At 42.8% G+C, this 18748-nt stretch overlaps 1 protein-coding gene across 2 annotated transcripts in view; it reads left to right on the top strand.

Moving 5' to 3' along the window:
* Nucleotides 1-18748, top strand: part of TEX2 (testis expressed 2) — a 113839-nt gene that overhangs the window by 52326 nt on the left and 42765 nt on the right. For both annotated transcript variants that reach the window (XM_070773794.1, XM_019980840.2), the window contains exon 3: nucleotides 17847-18047. In XM_070773794.1, coding sequence (XP_070629895.1) covers nucleotides 17847-18047 — 201 coding nt within the window. The remainder of the gene's footprint in view (nucleotides 1-17846; nucleotides 18048-18748) is intronic.

The following is an 18748-nucleotide window of genomic DNA, read 5'->3' as shown; positions in this document are numbered from 1 at the left end:
GTTTTACCCTTGGTCCCTGCGATAAACGTATTTGGATTTTCCTTGCAGAGAACAAATACTTCAGTGCTGTCATGGACTGACACCTGTAATTTAAGAAAATTGTACGTTGTAGCCTGAGGTCTTTTGTTTGGTGCACAGGGCTGTTTTTAGACACCTGGCTAAATACATTCTCTATTTTAAAAGGGGCCACTACCAAGAATTGGAAGGGTAGGATGTGTGTTGCAAGTTGAAGATTTCAAATGCAACTGTGCTTTGGGCTTGATTAGTTTTACTGAGTAGGAAATTACACTCTGGGGGAGCATTTTAAAAAGATGACGCTTTAGGGACATCCCTGGTGGTCCAGTGGTTAAGAATCCACCTTGCAAGGCAGAGGACAAGGGTTCAATCCCTGGTCTGAGAACTAAGGTCCCACCTGCCAAGGAGGAACTAAACCCGCTTGCCACAGTGAAAGATCCCGCACGAGGGGATGTCCTGTGTGTCACAGCTAAGACCTGACGCAGCCAAATCGAAAAAAAAAAGACACTTTAAAACATTTAGCAGTGTTGACATTAAATTTAGGACACAATCTTGTGATAAGAAAAGGATAGTATAATGGAGCCTAACTTTGAGCATCTGTCTTCTGTTCCATTTTCTCATTGGACATTGTGCTTTCTGTATGAGGTAGGATAACATTTGCTGTAACAAATTAGAAGTCTGTTCCTTGCCTTCTTAACAGTCCAGTATAGGTGTTCCTGGCGGTAGGTGGATGGGGGCCCATGTCGGTTAGGAGCCCAAGTTCCTTCCATCCTGTGGCTCGGCAAACTTCTTAAACAGCTAGGTAGTAGATATTTACCCCAACCCCAGGTGGTGCAGTGGTTAAAAATCCACCTGCCAATCAAGTAGATAGATGTAAAAGATGTGGGTTTGATCCCTAGGTCGGGAAGATCCCCTGGAGGAGGAAATGGCAACCCACTCCAGTATTCTTGCCTGGAAAATCCCATTGACAGAGGAGCCTGGGAGGCTGCAGTCCATGGGGTTGCAAAGAGTTGGACATGCCTGAGTGCGCACATACACAGAGTAAATATGTTAGACTTACGGCTCTGTTTCTGTTGCAACCCACTTAGCTCCTCGTTGTAGCAGAAAACGAGCTGTAGGCCATATGTGAATGAATGAGTGTGGCTTTGTTCCAGTAAAACTTCATAGAAACAGGCCTTGGGCCCAGGTTGCTGACCCCCGCCCTAAGTTATTAGAGTTCCTTGCATCCAGCTGGCAGAAGGGGAAAGAGAAAGCAAAGAGAAGGTGTACCTCCTTAAATTCCTGGACCCAGAAGTGACACACATCACTTCCATTCATGTTCCACTGGGGTGAGCTAGTCCCACAGGCCCTCTACAATGCTAGAGGCCCTGGGAAATCTAGGACTCGGTGGGGCAGCTTCTTCTTTGCAGTGGCTCTATACTATGGAAAGGGTGAAAGTGTTAGTCGCTGAGTCGTGTCCAGCTCATTGTGACCCTGTGGACTATATGGACTGTAGCCCACCAGGCTTCTCTGTTCATGGAATTCTCCAGGCAAGAATACTGGAGTTGGTTGCCATTTCTTTCTTCAGGGGATCTTCTCAATCCAGGAATGGAACCTGGGTCTCTTGTAGTGCAGATTCTTTACATTCTGAGCCACCAGGGAAGCCCCTTCCCACTATGGAAAGAGATGCCTACATTTTGAAGGCACGGCTAGCCTTCTCTACCTCACTTTCACAGAACTTATCAGAGCTAGAGTTGCTGTTTACTGTCTGTCTTTCCCAGGACACCATAAGCTTCATGAACGCACAGGCCATGGCCATCTTGTTCATCACTGTGTCCTCAGCCCCTGACATGTACTAGGCACGTGTTAAGTGATGGATGGATGGATAGATGGATGAATGAATGAGGTTTTAATCTGAAAATGTGGGCAGTAAGTTAATATTGACCCTGTCATCTCCCTAAGAAGTCGCTTTTTAAAAAAAATCCCTGACACTTGCATGTTTGGGGAAAAACGTTTAGTCAAGCTTTGAGGGGGCTGATTCATGTTGATATATGGCAGAAACCAGCACCATATTGTAAAGCAATTATCCTCCAATTAAAAATAAAAAGATTTGAGGGACTTACCTGATGGTCCAGTGGCTGAGACTCCATGCTCCCAGTGCAGGGGACCCAGGTTCGATCCCTGGTCAGGGAGCTAGATCCTACATTCCCACATGTGGCAACTAAGACCCAGCACAGCCAAATAAATTTTTTTAAAGAGATTTGATAAGAGTGATCTTTCAAGAAGATAAAAAATAATTACAATTAAAAGTACAGCTTATGGAGAGTTTTTTCTTTTTCCACAGCAGTGGAAAGGCCAGGATGGTCCATCTTTGACAGGGTTTGAAACTTGATGTTTGCTGCTTAGAAATCGCCTGGCAGCAAGTCTGCTTTCCTCTTACCAGTGCTCATACAGTGAGTGCAAAGGGAGTAAGGAATGAGGAATGCATGCCAAGTAGAGCGTTGGAGAGATGGGGATGGTGGCGTGTTTGCAATTTCCATTCCGCCTCCAGATTTATGGCTTTTAAAGTGGTGCAGAAGACGGGCCTTGGTTTCTTTATAAAGCAGTTCTGTGAACCTGTTTCTAGTGGGAGTTGAAAGAGTCACTTTTTGAAAAATGGCTTGATTTAGGGGATTCATCAGTGGGTTTATTTCCTGTGCATCTGATGCTATTTAGTTTTTATAAAGGACATAATGCAATTCTTGAGGGCAGGTAGGGAATATTTTTTAAGCATTCGGTAAGACAGGAGACTATAAAACATCATTCTATGGTAGAATGTGCTAGTACAGAGGCCCAGCCCCTTGATCTGCAGACTGCCTGCCCTTCATCTGGAAGCTCCCAAATATGTCAGGCAGGAAGCTTGGTGCTCCGGACTGTTTTAGGAGCCAGTGTGGTTTGAAACCTCTGAACCATAGAAGTTCTCATCGATGGGCCTGGGAAGTCCTTGCAGCCTGGACTGAGAGCCTGGTTCCTTTATTGGTGTCATAAACAATTCAAGGAACACTGCAGTTTTTCTTTGATGTGCCTTCACATGACAAGGAAAAGGAGAATAAAAGTAAAGCTTTCCTGTACTTACCCAGGTGGTTTTATTATGCCAGCCACACTGCAGGCATTTGTATTTAAAAATGACACTGCAGCAGTGATGAGTGTGTGGGATGGTGAGCCAAAAAGACTACTTTGCAACCAAGCTGTAGCTGTTCTCAGAGACTGTTGTGGGGTTAGACCTCATGATACTCTGCCACCACCCACCCCAAGCCCCGCCAGTCAGCAGCTTTGCTATTTGGAACAGGAGCAGTGGCGAAAGAGCTGTCACCACGTACACAGGATAATTCTCAGAACCTTCTCCAAGGCCTGCTGGTTCTTAATGATGGGAATTCATAGCTGATACGAAGCAGAAAGTAGGAGGAGAAAGTTGCTACCTGCATTCATAATAAAGTGACACGTGGGGGACTTCCCTGTTGGTCCAATGGCTAGGAGTCCACGCTCCCAATGCAGGGGCCTTGGGTTCAATTCCTGGCCAGGTAACTAGGTCCCACATACTGCAACTAAGAGTTCACACGCTGCAGCTAAAAGATCTTGCATGCCGCAGCTGAAGATGCCACCTGCAGCCAAGACCCGGCACAGCCACGTAAAACAAAGTGACGTGTGAACACTTGGAAGCCAGGGGAAGACCCAGTGTTAGGAGAAGCTAATGGGACTTAGAAGCATGGAGGTCTGGGTAAATTAGCTCCAGGTGGGGCCTTGTGCATGCCACTGAGTCCAAGGGCATCATTGTGGGCGACACCTCTAGGCAGTAACCTTCCAGTTTTACTTTGTGTGACTAGCTAGATACCCTGAACTAGGGGCCCTGGGAAAGAACGAGAGAATGAGGCATCTCATATTCACACTTGGGATGTTTGCCTGGCTGAGTGTTCTTAAGCACGTTGGATGCTCTTTCTTCTCCAAGATTGTACTTGTCTCATGACCAGGAGTGTAGAGTCAGACTCCATAGCCTCAGGTTCCCCGTCTGCATACTCTACCAACTGTGGATCAAAACTACCTGGATACAATTCCAGAAAGTTTCAAAAAGCAAAGCTTGAATTTGCTGCATGTGGGCAACCCACATGCCAGCAACTATTTACATTGTATTTCCAACTATTGACATAGTGTTAACACTGTTTTAGGTAAGATGATCCAGTGGCTAAGACTCCATGCTGCCAAGGCAGGGGGCCTGGGTTTGATCCCTGATTAGGGATCTAAATCCCACATACTGCAACTAAAAAAAGAAAATCCTGCATGCCGCAACTAAGACCCAGCTCAGCCAAATTAATTGATTAAGTTTTTAAAAAGTTTATGAGGAGGATGTGCATAGGTTACATGCAAATACCACACTGTTTATATAAGGGGACTTGAGTATCTATGGATTTCATTGTCTGCGGGGGTCTTAGAATCCTTGGATGCTTAGTCACGATTATATTCGGTGACATTCTTGTACACAGAGTTTCCACATGTCCATAATGAGATGCTTCCTAAAGATTTTGAAAGGCTCTGGGTTTATATCTGAGTGTATGACTCATGTAATTGTAAATTATGTTCATGAGCAAAGCCTTTACCTCAGACTTATAAACCACCTGCAGAACCCAGCAGTAGGGTGTTGGTTTCCATAGTGATGACCTGTTTTAGAAAGATATGGCCTATAGGTTGACTAATACTACATTTACACCGTTGCCAAACTCACACATGAATTTTGGAGAACCTTTTCTCCTTGGGTCATGTCACATTTATGTATTGTCACATTTAGATATTTAATAAGAGGTACGTTGTTGTTCAGTCGCTAAGTTGTGTCTGGCTCTTTGGGACCCTATGGACTGCAGCACACCAGGCATCTCTCTTTCTCTGTCTCCCAGAGTCTGCTCAAACGCATTTCGGTTGAGTCAGTGATGCCATCCAACCATCTCATCCTCTGTTGCCCACTTCTCCTTTTGCCTTCAATCTTTCCCAGCATCGGGGTCTTTTCCAACGAGTTGGCTCTTCTCATCAGGTGGCCAAGGTATTGGAGCTTCAGCTTCAACATCAGTCCTTCCAATGAATATTTAGCATTGATTTCCTTTAGGATGGACTGGTTTGATCTCCTTGCAGTCTTCTCCAACACCACAGTTCAAAAGCATCAATCCTAGTAAGAGGGATAGGTTTTTATAATTGCATTCCCTAAATACAGGCTGTGATTTTGACATATAAAAGAATACTTTTGTAGGGAGAACATTATCAATTTTGAGAAGAAATTCTAACTTGTAACTTTAATCTCAATTTCATGCAATTCTTTCTTTCAAGCAAACCTTACGGCAAAAACAGCCTCATTACATTCAGCCAAAAGAGACTTGTTGCATACAGCCAGAAAAGGTTGCTCTTGGTTGGTCTCTTAGAATTCTCAGTACAATGAGTACAGGAAATTAAAAAAAAAAAAATTTTTTTTTTCCACATTGTACCTAACTGAAAATACCCTGCCCCTGAAATATGTCACTTAAATTTTCTGTCTGGCTTTTATAATCACAGCTATTTCCCAGTGCCCTTGTTGCTAGGAGAGTTTGTCAGGTGAGGTGTCTCAGTGCAGACTGTCTCACTTACCCCATGTTTTGAGTTGGCTGGAGAAGCAGCTGTGTGGAAAATGCCTCTTGATTGCGTAGGAACAGTGGCAAGGATGTCAGGCTACCCTGGAATGATTTTTTTTTCATCTTAATGTTTTATTGTAGGAAATTTCAAGTATACTCAAAAGTAGAGAGAAAAGTATAATGGATCCCCCTGAATCCAACACTCAGCTTCAATAATTATCAACATTCTGCCAGTTTTCCTTTTCACCTGTGAACTTATGGCATGGCTAACCCATAATTCTGGTCCACCTACATGTAACTACAGCTTGTAGCATTACTTCCTTGGGAAAATGCATCCTGAATTCCTGCTCGGTACCGGAGGACCATCCTTTGTGGTTTTGTTCCAGGTGTCATCTAGGAAGGAGGAGAGAGGCGTGGGCATTATGAGTCTGAGGTTTCTCAAATCACGTTTTTTGTTTTTTTTTTTTAGAAGAGTAAGACATTAACCGTGAAAAAATGTCAATGCTAGATACTTTTTCACATCCAAATTTTATGTGTCATGTAAAGGAAGATACAAAACCCATCGAAGATTGTTCTTACTGTACAATAATTAGCCTTTAAGAACTAGCTTTTCGCCATTCCCCCAAAGACAAGATATTATAGGCAAGATAGCCCCCGAGTATGAGCATGCTGGCTTCTTGGTGCCCCAGCGGCTCTTGTGAACTCTGTTTCATTCTGTCTCTCCATTCAGTAGTCTCCAAAATAGGTTGCTGAAGACACAATCCAAGAAGAAAATATTGCAGTTTCTATTTGCATATGTATTTTTATTCTTTATCTGTAAGAAAGTAAATAAGCTTTGCTTATATTTAACGTGCTACTGCTGCTAAGTTACTTCAGTTGTGTCCGACTCTGTGCGACCCCATAGGCGGCAGCCCACCAGGCTCCCCTTTCCCTGGGACTCTCCAGGCAAGAACACTAGAGTGGGTTGCCATTTCCTTCTCCAATGCATGGAAGTGAAAAGTGAAAGTGAAGTCGCTCAGTCGTGTCCGACTCTTAGCAACCCCACGGACTGCAGCCCACCAGGCTCCTCCATCCATGGGATTTTCCAGGCAAGAGTACTGGAGTGGGGTGCCATTCCCTTCTCCAGGGAAGGTGCTAGAAGGGTGATAAAAAGCTTGATTTCATCTCTGTGAGAACTGGAGTCTGGAGATATTATCAACAGAGAAGAGGACAAGACATAGAAACGACCAGTGCCAGCACCTTCTCTCACAGTCCCTTCCCAGGCAAGCCTCAAGAACAGACAGAAGTAGATAGGGTGTTCCTCACCCAAAAACGTTCCTTTCCTAAGTTACTGAGGGTGAATCGCTTCCCTCAACCTGGGCTTCTCTTGTTCCACCTGAAAATTCAGAAATCTAGAGCCTGCCCATTTGTTGACCTTTGGTCAGTATCCTTGGAAATTATCAAGAAGACTGTTTGAAATATGGATTTACATCCATTAACAGTGAGCCTCACCCTATAAAGTATATATATTGAGCCTTGATGTGTCAGCTGAAGATAGTAAAAAGCTGTTAGAAAGTAATAACTAAGTTAGTGAAAAGGCTAATTATTAAATATTTCATTTTTTGCTCTTTATTACTGTTTTTAATTTTTATAAAAGCTGTATTTTATAAACGCTGTATTAGAACATGTATGTATTGATAGTTTACAAGTAAATGTATATATTGTGAGTATTCTCAAAAAAATTTAACTGATAGGATGTGTGAGCTAAAGCTGATTTACTAATTTATTTGCTTGCTAATCTGTTTTATAATTTCAACACTTGTTAATATGATTTAATGTTTACTGTGTATTGACATAAATCAGACCTTGATTATTTCATTGGTTCATCTGATATTCAGTGTTATTTTTCTAATGTACATGATTGTTATTTCCTACCTGAATCACTGTCTGCCAATGCAGATACCTGATTTTGCAAGCTGCCCCAAAAGACAGGAAAAACTAGGATGACAGCCATTCTCCCAGGCTGAGACTGTGGCTTTAACCCTGACTCCAGTGCGTCTGGTGATACTCCCGTGAAGGTGACCTTGAAGCCAGCAGTCAGAGGATGTGGATAGTATTGATGCTGGTGCTTTCCTCCCTTAATGGACTTTTAATTTTTTTTAAGATAGTGTCTTGAAGCAGCATTTATTTTGAATGTTTTTTGGCTTGAGCCTGTCATTCATAGTGTGAGTTCTGTGTCCGTAGTAGGTCTATGTGTCTTTCGTGGGTAAAATCAGATTAGCATCTAAAGTTTAGCAGACTGTTCCTGCCATATTCTCTAAGTCCATGATCTGTGATATTATGTTTTAACTGATGACTCTGGTTCTAAACCATTAATACATCAAAAAGGGTTGGAGCCTGGCAAAGTGAAAACCCTGCTTATGTTTTAGTCTGGGGGACAAAAGAAAAATAACCACATTTTTGTGTGCTTCGGAGATGATTTCAGAGGCAGGGACCTCTGGTCCTGGCTCTGTTCTTATGTTTAGGGTTTGCTCCTTCTCTGAAAGACCAGATGAAGGAATGATGCAGGGGCAGGCAGCCTTGTGGACAGCACAGCTGTGTGACAGCGGGATGTTGGCCCAGGCACTTCACACACTGAAGACAGAAATCCCCATTGCTTCTTCAGGCCAAAGGGCTGTCGAGTTTCTCTGGTCAGCTCAACGTCAAGCTGACGAAGAGAGCACTGGCCTTGACCTCCTGATCGGCACTGTAACTGAAAGTGAGCACAGTAGTAGTTCTTCCAGAGTTTATTATTTTGCAAAAGGTTAATTGTAGCTTTTAATCTTCTCAAGTATTAAATGAACCCCTTTATAGATTGTGGTTTGTACTTTCAGCCACTCACGGCTTCTAAATGCAGCAGAGAATTGAAGAGAAACCCCTGACCTTTTACAGCTGGGATCACAGGACCAGACTGTGGGCCACACAGCTGCAGACCGGCTGACTGTAGTCATTGTCCCCCTCAGCGGCCGGCCCTGTGTCTCCATGCTGACAGTTCCAGCGTCAGAAAGAAATAAGGCTTGTCTAAGACTCTCTAGTGTGGGTTGGGAGTGTCTCTGAGTTCTTTGCATGCATGCATGCTAAGTCGCTTCAGTCATGTCCGACTCTGTGTGACCCCACAGACAGCAGCCCACCAGGCTCCGCTGTCCACAGGATTCTCTAGGCAAGAACACTGGAGTGGGTTGCCATTTCCTTCTCCAGTGAGAAGTTCTTTAGTTGAGCTGTTGAAATGGAATGAGTTAGTAACTGTATCTGTTTCCCTTTATTCCCACCCCCGTGTCCCATAACAAAACAAAGTTGGAGAAAAATCTTACTTGGTAAGCAATTCAGGGTTCAGAACTTTAGAACAGCTGAGTAGCAGACAGTTGGTCACTATATGGGGAACAAGATGAAGGCCCTGGAACTGCTGTGCTGCTCACAAGATTGGATTTTTGGCAGCTTTGGTCTGGAAATTCTATGTATAGCTTCATCCAGGGAGTAGGTCAGGCCCCAGGAAAAAGTTAGCTGATTGCTGGTATCAGAAGGCAGTCACGGGACTTCTGGTGGTGCAGTGGTTAAGACTCCATACTTCCATTACAGGGGGGTGCAGGTTCGATCCCTGGTTGGGGAACTAAGATCCCACATGCCACATGGTGAGGCCAAAAAAATTAAAATTAAAAAAAGAAAAAAATCTTGTATTTTGGGACTTCTCTGATGGTCCAGTGGTTAAGACTCTGAGCTTCCACTATAAGGGGGTGTAGGTTTAATCCCTGGTCAGGTAACTAAGATCCTACATGCCACTCGATGCAGCCACACACACAAAAGAAGCAGTCAGAGTTTGTCCTGGGTAATTGCTCTCTGCATGGGCAGCCTGGATTCAAGTTAGTAGGAGTGCATTCAGGGGCAAAACAGGGAGCTTGGAGAGCGGTAGTGCCTGGCCACCTGTTGACCTGAGCCTCCCAATGGCCAGTCTGCATCCTGGGTGCCTGACAATGTGGATCAAGCAGCAGCTCTTGTGATTCTCTCAGGGTTTCCTATCAAAGCTTGTGATGTTCCAGAGAGCCCTCCATGGGAGTGGGGACATCTAGGCTCCAGTCACAACACTGCTTTCTCTGAAAAGTATTAGAAAGTGTTAGTTGCTCAGTCGTGTCCGACTCTTTGCAACCCCATGGACTGTAGCCCTCCAGGCTCCTCTGTCCATGGAATTCTCCACACAAGAGTACTGGAGTGGGTTGTCATTCCCTTCTCCAAGGGATCTTCCCAACCCAGGGATCAAACCCAGGTCTTCTGTGGTGCAGGCAGAATCTTTACCATAAGAGCCACCAGGGAAGTGGCTAATTCAGTTTCCAGGCTGGAAAGCATTAACAGTGTTCACTCTTTGGTATCTTTCTGAGTTGCTTCTTCTCTTATTCTGTGCTCTTTGATGCAATTATGGTTTGATTCTCCTCTTTGGGAACAGTGACCAAGTCTTCTACTTCAAAGTAAACCCTGCAGCCCCTGTGCTTAGTAGGATCTCAGCTCATTCCTTTGCTTCTCTCCACCTGAGCAGCCACAACTGTGCCTACAGGCTGTGATGGGCACACCAACCTGTCCTGCTTACTTGTGCTTTACAGATTTTATTCAGTACTCATAGCCACCCTCTGAATTAGGCTGCATTTATGTAGTCAGTCAACAAACGTTTGTTAACAACTGTGGTTGTCTTGTGGCATCTTCAGTTAAGTAAACCAGGCAGTTAGTGAATGAAGGATAAAGGTAACAAAGAACAGGGTTTAGGAAATCCAGGAAGCTCCCTGGGAAATGTGATATCTTTTCCGTGACCCAGGGGTTGGGCAGATGTTAGCCCGGCTGAAGGTGGTATTGTGCCATGGAGATGGGGTAGGAGCCCAGACCTCAAAGGCAGACAGACTTGGTTTAAGTCCCAGATCTGCGGCTCCACAGACCACTTTAAAAAACAACAACAAAAAACCCCACTGTCTAAGCAAATCACTTAACCTGCCTCACCACTTTCCTTACCTACAAATTCTGAGGGAATTGGCAGAAGGAGATAATTCATGGGAAGGCCAGGATCATAATGTGAACTGAAATGCAAGCTTTTATAACGAATACTAATATTAGCCTTTTAAACATCACATGCATATGATCTGTTCCTTTTCTACATGCAGACTGAACGTCAGTAAAGTACTGTTGGGACTTGGCTGGTGATCCATTGGCTCAGACTCCAAGCTCCTAATGCAGGGGGCCTGAGTTCAATTCCTGGTCGGAGAACTAGATCCCACATACCCAACTCTAGATTTCCAATGCCACAACTATGACCTGGCACAGCTAAATAAATAAATATTTTAAAAATATATATTTTTAAAAAAAATTAAGTACTGTTAGTGTGGAGAAAGTCATTCTGGCATGAGCCTAGTGGGAGGTGGGGACAAGGGAGGCATGAAGCTGGGGAGACATGCCAGACCCTTTTGTAGGTGAGAAGCCGAGGGTCTGAGGTTAAGTGTCCTCCAGCCAGGCAGTCAGTGGTCGAGCCAGGATCAGAACCTAACTGTGTCACGCTCTTAGTGGTTCTGCTGATGGAGTGAGTTGCTTTCCATGCCTGTGTTTGGACCAGCAGCTTTCATGTCATCAAGTAAAATCAAGGACCCAGACTCACTGAAGCTAACAAACGATTGTTGCAGCAGACAAGCAGTTCAAATCCTGATTTGTGGGTTGTATTTATTCGGTTTTGGCAGCTGTGGACCTTAACCTCCGATATATTTTTAATACAAAGAAGAGAATGGGTAGTGCCAGAAGGAGGAAATATGAAGATAAAAGAGGAGGAGAAACCACAGGTGCCTTTGTACTTGGAGCACAGCCTCAGGTGATTGTGAAAGGATGGGGGTTGGGAGAAGGAGGGTCAAGCCCGCCCCAGTCCTAACTGGAAGGGGAATTGGCAGCCCCTCCGCTTTGGGTAAGCGTCTCCTGGACTCTCTCCATGGGCCTCCGCCTGCATCTCCCTGCCATCCCTTCTAGTGGGGCGGGCAGGGTCCTGTGGTTTTGGGGACTTGAAACTGCCCCACATTCTTCAGAATCAGCCTGTTCCAGTGTTCCTGCAGCTTGGCGGGTGGCGGAGGGTGGTCTGTCCCTGTCAGAGCCATCAGCAAAGGACAGCCACGTCTCCCCTCAGAGCTGTGGCCACATGGGCGGACACAGGCAGTGGCCCAGGGGAGCTCTGTAGAGGGCTCAAGTGGTGGCTCAAGCGGCTGCATCGCGAGCCTGGCTTTGTGGCTAAAACCAGTCCCTGAAGCACCTGGAAACAAACGGTTGTTCTCGTTAACCAAATATAAGAACTCGGCAAGGAACAAAAACTGAGCAGCTGTTTGTTAGGGTAGTGCAGAGTGATGGTTCTTCGCCTGAGCAAGCCTATGAGCATGCCTATGTCTTGTCTTTTCTACTAAAAATCAAAGGAATAAGCTAAAAATGTTGTGTAAGTTTGTTCACAAGTTGAGTATCTTTTAATGCGCTTATAGAACTTCATGAGCTTTTAAACAGTTTTAGCCTGTTAGCTAGATTACTTTTGTTCTTATTCCTGAGCTTTAAGTATTTGATGTTAGCTTTTTAAAGGGGTTTTGAGTTTCTAAAATAGCATGGTTCATCTGGAGATGACTTAGAGTATCTTCTCATTTAATAATAACACACAGCATAAACCTGCATGGATGGAAGTATCTGTAAGAGGAGGGTTTTGACCATTCTGGTTGAGCCCAGCACCTAGGTTTAAAAAGCTGGAACGCCAGAATTGGGCCTGGCTGTCTAATAGAGTGGCCCCCAGCCATGTGTGGCCACTGACACTGAACTGTAGCTCTTCTGAACCGAGATGTTCTCGAAGTGTAAAACACACACTGGATTTTGAAGACTTAGTACAAAACAAAGACTGTTTAGTACCGTGTTTACTACAGAGTTCTGTTAGTACAAACAAAAGCCTTTTTTAATAATTTTTAATATTTATTACATGTTGGAATGATCATTTGGGGGCTTCCATGATGATCCAGTGGCTAAGACTCCACACTCCCAATGCCAGGAGCCCCAGTTCGATCCCTGGTTAGGGATTTCACATGATGCAAGGAAGATACCATGTGATGAAACTGAGACCAAATAAATAAATATTTTAAAAAGAAATGATAATTGGTTATGTTAGGTTAATAAAATACATTGTTAAAATTAATTTCCCCTGCTTTTTTCTCTTTGGTATGTCTACTAGCCACTTTAAAATTACATGTTTCCATTGCTAAGAGTCGGACACGACTGAGCGACTTCACTTTCACTTTTCATTTTCTTGCATTGGAGAGGGAAGTGGCAACCCACTCCAGTGTTCTTGCCTGGAGAATCCCAGGGACGGTGGAGCCTAGGGGGCTGCCGTCTATGGGGTCACACAGAGTCGGACACGACTGAAGTGACTTAGCATAGCATAGCATGATGCACATTTATGGCTCATGTTGTATTTCCATTAGATAGTGCTTCCCTGGATAATGCCACATTTTCTGACTTAGGAAAGAAGAAATGAAAGCAATTGGAGAGAAAGTGAACGTCGCTCAGTTGTGTCCAACCCTTTGCAACACCATGGAATTCTCTAGGCCAGAATACTGGAGTGGGTAGCCTTTATCTTCTCCAGGGGATCTTCCCAACCCAGCGATCGAACCCAGGTCTCCCGCATTGCAGGTAGATTCTTTACCAGCTGAGCCACCGGGGAAGCCCAATTGGAGAGAAACAATCAAATCTTTTATTCTTAAATTTCTCTTACTCATAAATAACCTGTCTAGTCTTAGGAGTTTCAAAAAGGGAAAATTCTTTACACTCTTTCTCAGAGACTGTCCTATATTTGAGATAACTTCACAATATAATGCTTGTCTTTTTTCCTTTCATACTTTTGGTCTGGTAACTGGATGGTAACTATAAGGCTGGGAATTTTATTAAAAATTTCAGAACCATGTTCATGCTGTTGGCTTTTTTATATGTCTAGTATAATCTTACATGACTGGAAACTAATAAAAAGCCTTTTATATGGCCATGTGTGTGTTAGTCACTCAGTTGTGTCTGAGTCTCTGTGACCCTGTGGACTCCTCTGTCCATAGGATTCTCAAGGCAAGAATACTGGAGTGGATTGCCATTTCCTTCTCTGTTTATATGGAGATATTATTGCAAAAATGTTTGTCATATCAAATTATGATGATCAGGGACTTCCCTGCAGTCCAGTGGTTAAGACTCGCCTTCCAGTGCAGGGGGGGTGCGGGTTTGATCCCTGGTCCGGGAGCTTAGATTCCTCATGCCTCATGGCCAAAAAAAAACAAAACTTAAAACAGAAGCAATATTGTAATGAATTCAGTACTTAAGAAAAAGCAATCCCAGGTGGGGACCACGTGCCCAAATGGCTCCTAAATGACACCGATAGCAAGTTGCCATTTCAGTTTCATAGTCCTTCCTTGACCATTAGACCTTCTTCAGCACCAGTCCATCCTTCCCTCCTTCCATGGATTCTTCTTGGTTTTAGTAACATTGCAAATAAACATAACCTGGTCTTGAGCATGGCTCTGAAGCAGCCCAGAAAAATCAGATCTGCTTCAACTTTTCTATTAATCTAGTTGCCTTTAGGAATTTAAGTGTAGTAAACCTGTTATATGTAAGAAAGTATTTTCTACAACCAAATTGGATAAAAAAGAAAACTATGGGTCATATGTTAGGATATCTTTAGTGAAGAAGGTTTGTGTTTAAAAAGACAAATAAATACATTTATAGAAAACTCTGCCCAACAATAGCAAAAAGCATATTTTTTATAGTGTCCATGAACCAGTCCCCAGATAGAAAATATTCTGGGCCATAAAACAAACGTTAACAAGCTTAAAAGAACTGAAATTACACAAAGCACATTCTCTGATTCTAATGGAAATAAACTAGAAATCAATAACAGAAAAATATCTGAGGAATTCCCAGATATTTGGAAATTAACAACACACTTGTGATTAGCTATGGGTCCAAAGATAGTCACAAGGGAAAGTAGAAAATATTTTTAACTGAATGAAATTGAAAATATAGCAAATCAAGAATTAGAGCTGACAGTGCTTAGAGAGAAGTTAATAGTATTAAATGATTATATTAGAAAGGAAGAAATATTATCTGTATCAGGACGGAAAGAGAGAGCATCACTTCAGGCTCTATAGTAATTAAAAGAATAACAGAGAAATACTACAAACAACATTATGCCCAGAAGCTGGATAACTTAATGAAATAGACAGATTTCCTTATAAAGTATCAAAGCTCACTCAAGAAGAAATAGATAACCTGCATAGTCCAACAGTAACTAAAGAAATTGAATTCATATTTAAAACCTTTCTATAAAGAAAACTTAAGACCTACATGGCTTCCATAGCAAATTTACCAAACCTTTAAGGAAGAAATGTTATTTCTATACAAACTCTTCCAGAAAATAGAAGGAACACTTCTCAACTCATTTTATGAGGCTGCTGCTGCTAAGTCGCTTCAGTTGTGTCCGACTCTGTGTGACCCCATAGACAGCAGCCCACCAGGCTCCCCCGTCCCTGGGATTCCCCAGGCAAGAACACTGGAGTGGGTTGCCATTTCCTTCTCCAGTGCATGAAAGTGAAAAGTGAAAGCGAAGTCGCTCAGTCGTGTCCGACTCCTAGCGACCCCATGGACTAGATAATACCAAAAGATACTGCAAAAAAAAAAAAAAAGAAAAACCTTCCCTCATGCACTGGGACAAATGAACAAAGCACCAGCAAACTGAATTCAACAATGTATAAATAGCGTAATAGTTGTGTTGTGCGGGTAAACTGGCTCCCCAGCTGGTGGGGGAAGCCCTCTGTATGGATTTCCATGGTGTAAATCTCCCACCATAACCAATTGGCAAGTTACCAACATAAGGTCCCTGAACGTGGAGTTGGACAAAGATGTGTGGAATCAGCTCTCGTGAGCTGGTATAATCCAACTTCAGCACATCATGATCCATACATAATTTTCCCAAGAATGCAAGCTGTTCAACATTCAAAAATCAGTGAATGGACTGAAGAAAAAGACAAACTGTGAACCAAAAGTTGCATTTAGTTCTGTCCTAAGCAAAATAAGCCCACCCAAGCTGATGCTCTGACCGTCCACTGCACTTCAGACCTTCCAGTGCTGCTGTTTCGCCTGCCCCCTTTTTTTGCATCATTGCTTTGATCATTGCCCTTTCTTTTCAAACACCTAGATTACACCCTCTTCCCATGGCCACTGCTTGCTCATCCAACATTTTTTAGATAGATGCAATGACTCTTTGGGAGGATGGAGAAATATTTCTAGCTCATTCGAAAGATCTGAAGTATATAAATCTATATAATTGGCTCTTAAATTTCATACACACACACCCAATGACAAAGAAGTGTATTTGTCTGTTTTTATTTCCAATCACGTGCTCAGGATACTCTTTGTGAGGACTTTTTTTAATGGTTACTCTAGTGGGATCGTGGAATGGTGAAATGAGGACCGATTCCTCTCTACTGTTTTGGGAGTACCTTTGGGTCAAGAATCTTGTTCTTTTAAAAATCTGTGTATCAACTCTTGACACAGTGCTTGGCATGTAGATTCAGTGAATGTTTTGATGAATGGATGAAAGAATAAAACAGAATTTTGAGAATCCCTCACTTGCCAAGGATCTCAATTCAAGATTTTAGTGTGAGACTCAAATACTCACCATGGTAATGGCTATTCCTTGAATGGCAACCCCAGCTCCAGTGTAGTGATCTTCAGCATTTTTCTGCTTATTTCAAAGACATTTATGAAATGAGGAGAGTGGGAACATAGTAATTAAAATTCCCTAAAGGACTTCATTTAAAGAGATCTGGGGCACCCATATCATCTGAAAAAGTACTGTGGGGCTGGCAGTGTTAAATGATGAATACTGACTACAGCTAAAACCAGCTTTAGACAATTTTATAATGGTGTAATGGTGTTGTGTATTGCCTGTACAGTTCAATATGTTTGCTCTTGGGACTTCTTTGGTCGTCCAGTGGTTAAGAATCTGCCTTCCATTGCAGGGGATGTGGGTTTGATCCCTGGTCAGGGAACTAAGATCCCACATGCCCCGAGACAGCTAAACCCTTGCACTGTTGACTACTGAGCCCTTACTCTAGAGCCCATGCTGCGCAACACAAGAAGCCCAAGCACCGCAGTGAAGACCCAGCACAGCCCCTACACACACACACACACACACACACACACACACACACACACGTGTATATATATGTTTGCTCTTTGTATTCATATGTGGATTTTTAAACATACTAATGGGTAGGGGGAACCTGGAACACAACTTCAAAAGTTACTATATATCTTTGAATTTTGGTGTATTGTTGATCATATCTGATTTATTTAATGCCTCTTTCTTTTTTTGAAATAGCATATGTATAAGTGCAATTTATTTATTTATTTTTATATTTTATTTATTTATTTTTGGTTGCACTGTGTCTCCGTTGCTGCATGCAGGCTTTCTTTAACTGTGGCGAGTAGGGGCTTCTCTTGTTGCGGAGCACAGGCTCTAGAGTGAGAGCTTCAGTTGTGGTGGTGCATGGGCTTAGTTCTGCTAGGCATGTGGAATCTTCCCAGACCAGGAATCGAACCTGCATCCCCTACATTGGCAGGCGGATTCTTATCCACTGCGCCACCAGGAAAGTTCTATTTAATACCTAACTCTTGATCATCTGCTTTACTATGTGATTTCACTGAGATACAATTGGAGAATGGTGCTGTAACATGAGTTAATATCGTCTGTGAAATCTCAAAGATTGTTTTCAGGCGGGCTGAGAAATGGATGTGTCGGGTTAATTAAGAAGAACAGATTGTGTGGGATCACTCGTCCCCAGAGGAGGTCAGGGCGAGAGACTTACATTTACATCAAAACAACATTTAAGTTTCCTGATTTGCTTATCAGCTTCAAAAAAAGCCTTTAATTATTTAAGAAAATGGACATTATCTTTTCCAGCCTGAATCCAGGTTTTTAGTTATCAGAAACATATCAGAATACTCCTCAGCACTGATTATCCTTCAAGCTAAGCAGCTTGTCTCAACAGTCTCTTGTTAAATAAGTTAGTACTTCCATCATTGTCAAGTTTGGCTTCGGTGTCCTGAATACCGAAGTGGCCATCGTTTTCATACTGAGTCAGATGTCTGTTTATTCTCATTTTATTAATGGAAAATTTTCTCCATCAGGGATGGATGAATGAGATTTACAACTATGATCCAGAAACTTACCATGCGACTTTGACACATTCAGTCTTTGTTCGACTTGAGGGTGGGACCTTGAGACTTTCAAAGCCCAATAAAAATATATCCAGAAGGGCAAGCTACAATGAAACAAAACCAGAGGTCACCTACATCAGCCAGAAAATCTACGACCTCTCGGACAGCAAGGTGAGCCTGTCTAATTTTGGAAGCTTAGATGAATGAAAAGCATTTGGAATCTTGGATGCTTTACTGTATGTTTTTCCCTTAAAAAGGTTGTGTGTGTTTTTAAAGTATTAGTCTAACTTAGAGCAGTACCTGTCAGACGTTAATGTGCGTATGAATTACCCGAGTGTCTTTTAAATTGCAGAATCTGATTCAGCAATTATGAGGGGGCCCTGAGAGTCTGCGTTTTTGTGACTCCCAGGTCATATCTATGCTGCTAATCCACCGACCACACTTTGAGAAGCAAGGCATCATACACCCTTCTGACTTTGAGAGTTAATTTTTTTGGTCAAACAAAAAGTCACACGTTACAGTGCTGGCTAATAGACTAATGGAGGCCCTATAAATTGGAAATTATGGATATATATGCAAAATAACCACATTTTGTTAAAAGTATGACATACTTCTGTTCTTGAGAAATGTAAATTATTTGTTATTCCAAAAAGCTGTAGGTTTTCTGTTCTTCTTAAAACTCTCATGATTTTCCAAGCAAGAGTACTGGAGTGGGGTGCCATTGCCTTCTCCGAATTCAGTTCATATCCAGACTTAATTGATGATAATCCTCTAAATGGTTATTGTGCTACTGTTACCTGGAAATCATAGATATTTGTAACTGGCAGAAGTTCTTGAGCATCTCCTTCCTGGACTTATTTTGAAGAAAACGT

The sequence above is a fragment of the Bos indicus genome, chromosome 19, assembly GCF_029378745.1.
Source record: "Bos indicus isolate NIAB-ARS_2022 breed Sahiwal x Tharparkar chromosome 19, NIAB-ARS_B.indTharparkar_mat_pri_1.0, whole genome shotgun sequence".
Classification (NCBI taxonomy): domain Eukaryota; kingdom Metazoa; phylum Chordata; class Mammalia; order Artiodactyla; family Bovidae; genus Bos; species Bos indicus.
Note: the sequence above shows the minus strand (reverse complement) of the source record. Positions and strands in the feature narration are given on the sequence as shown.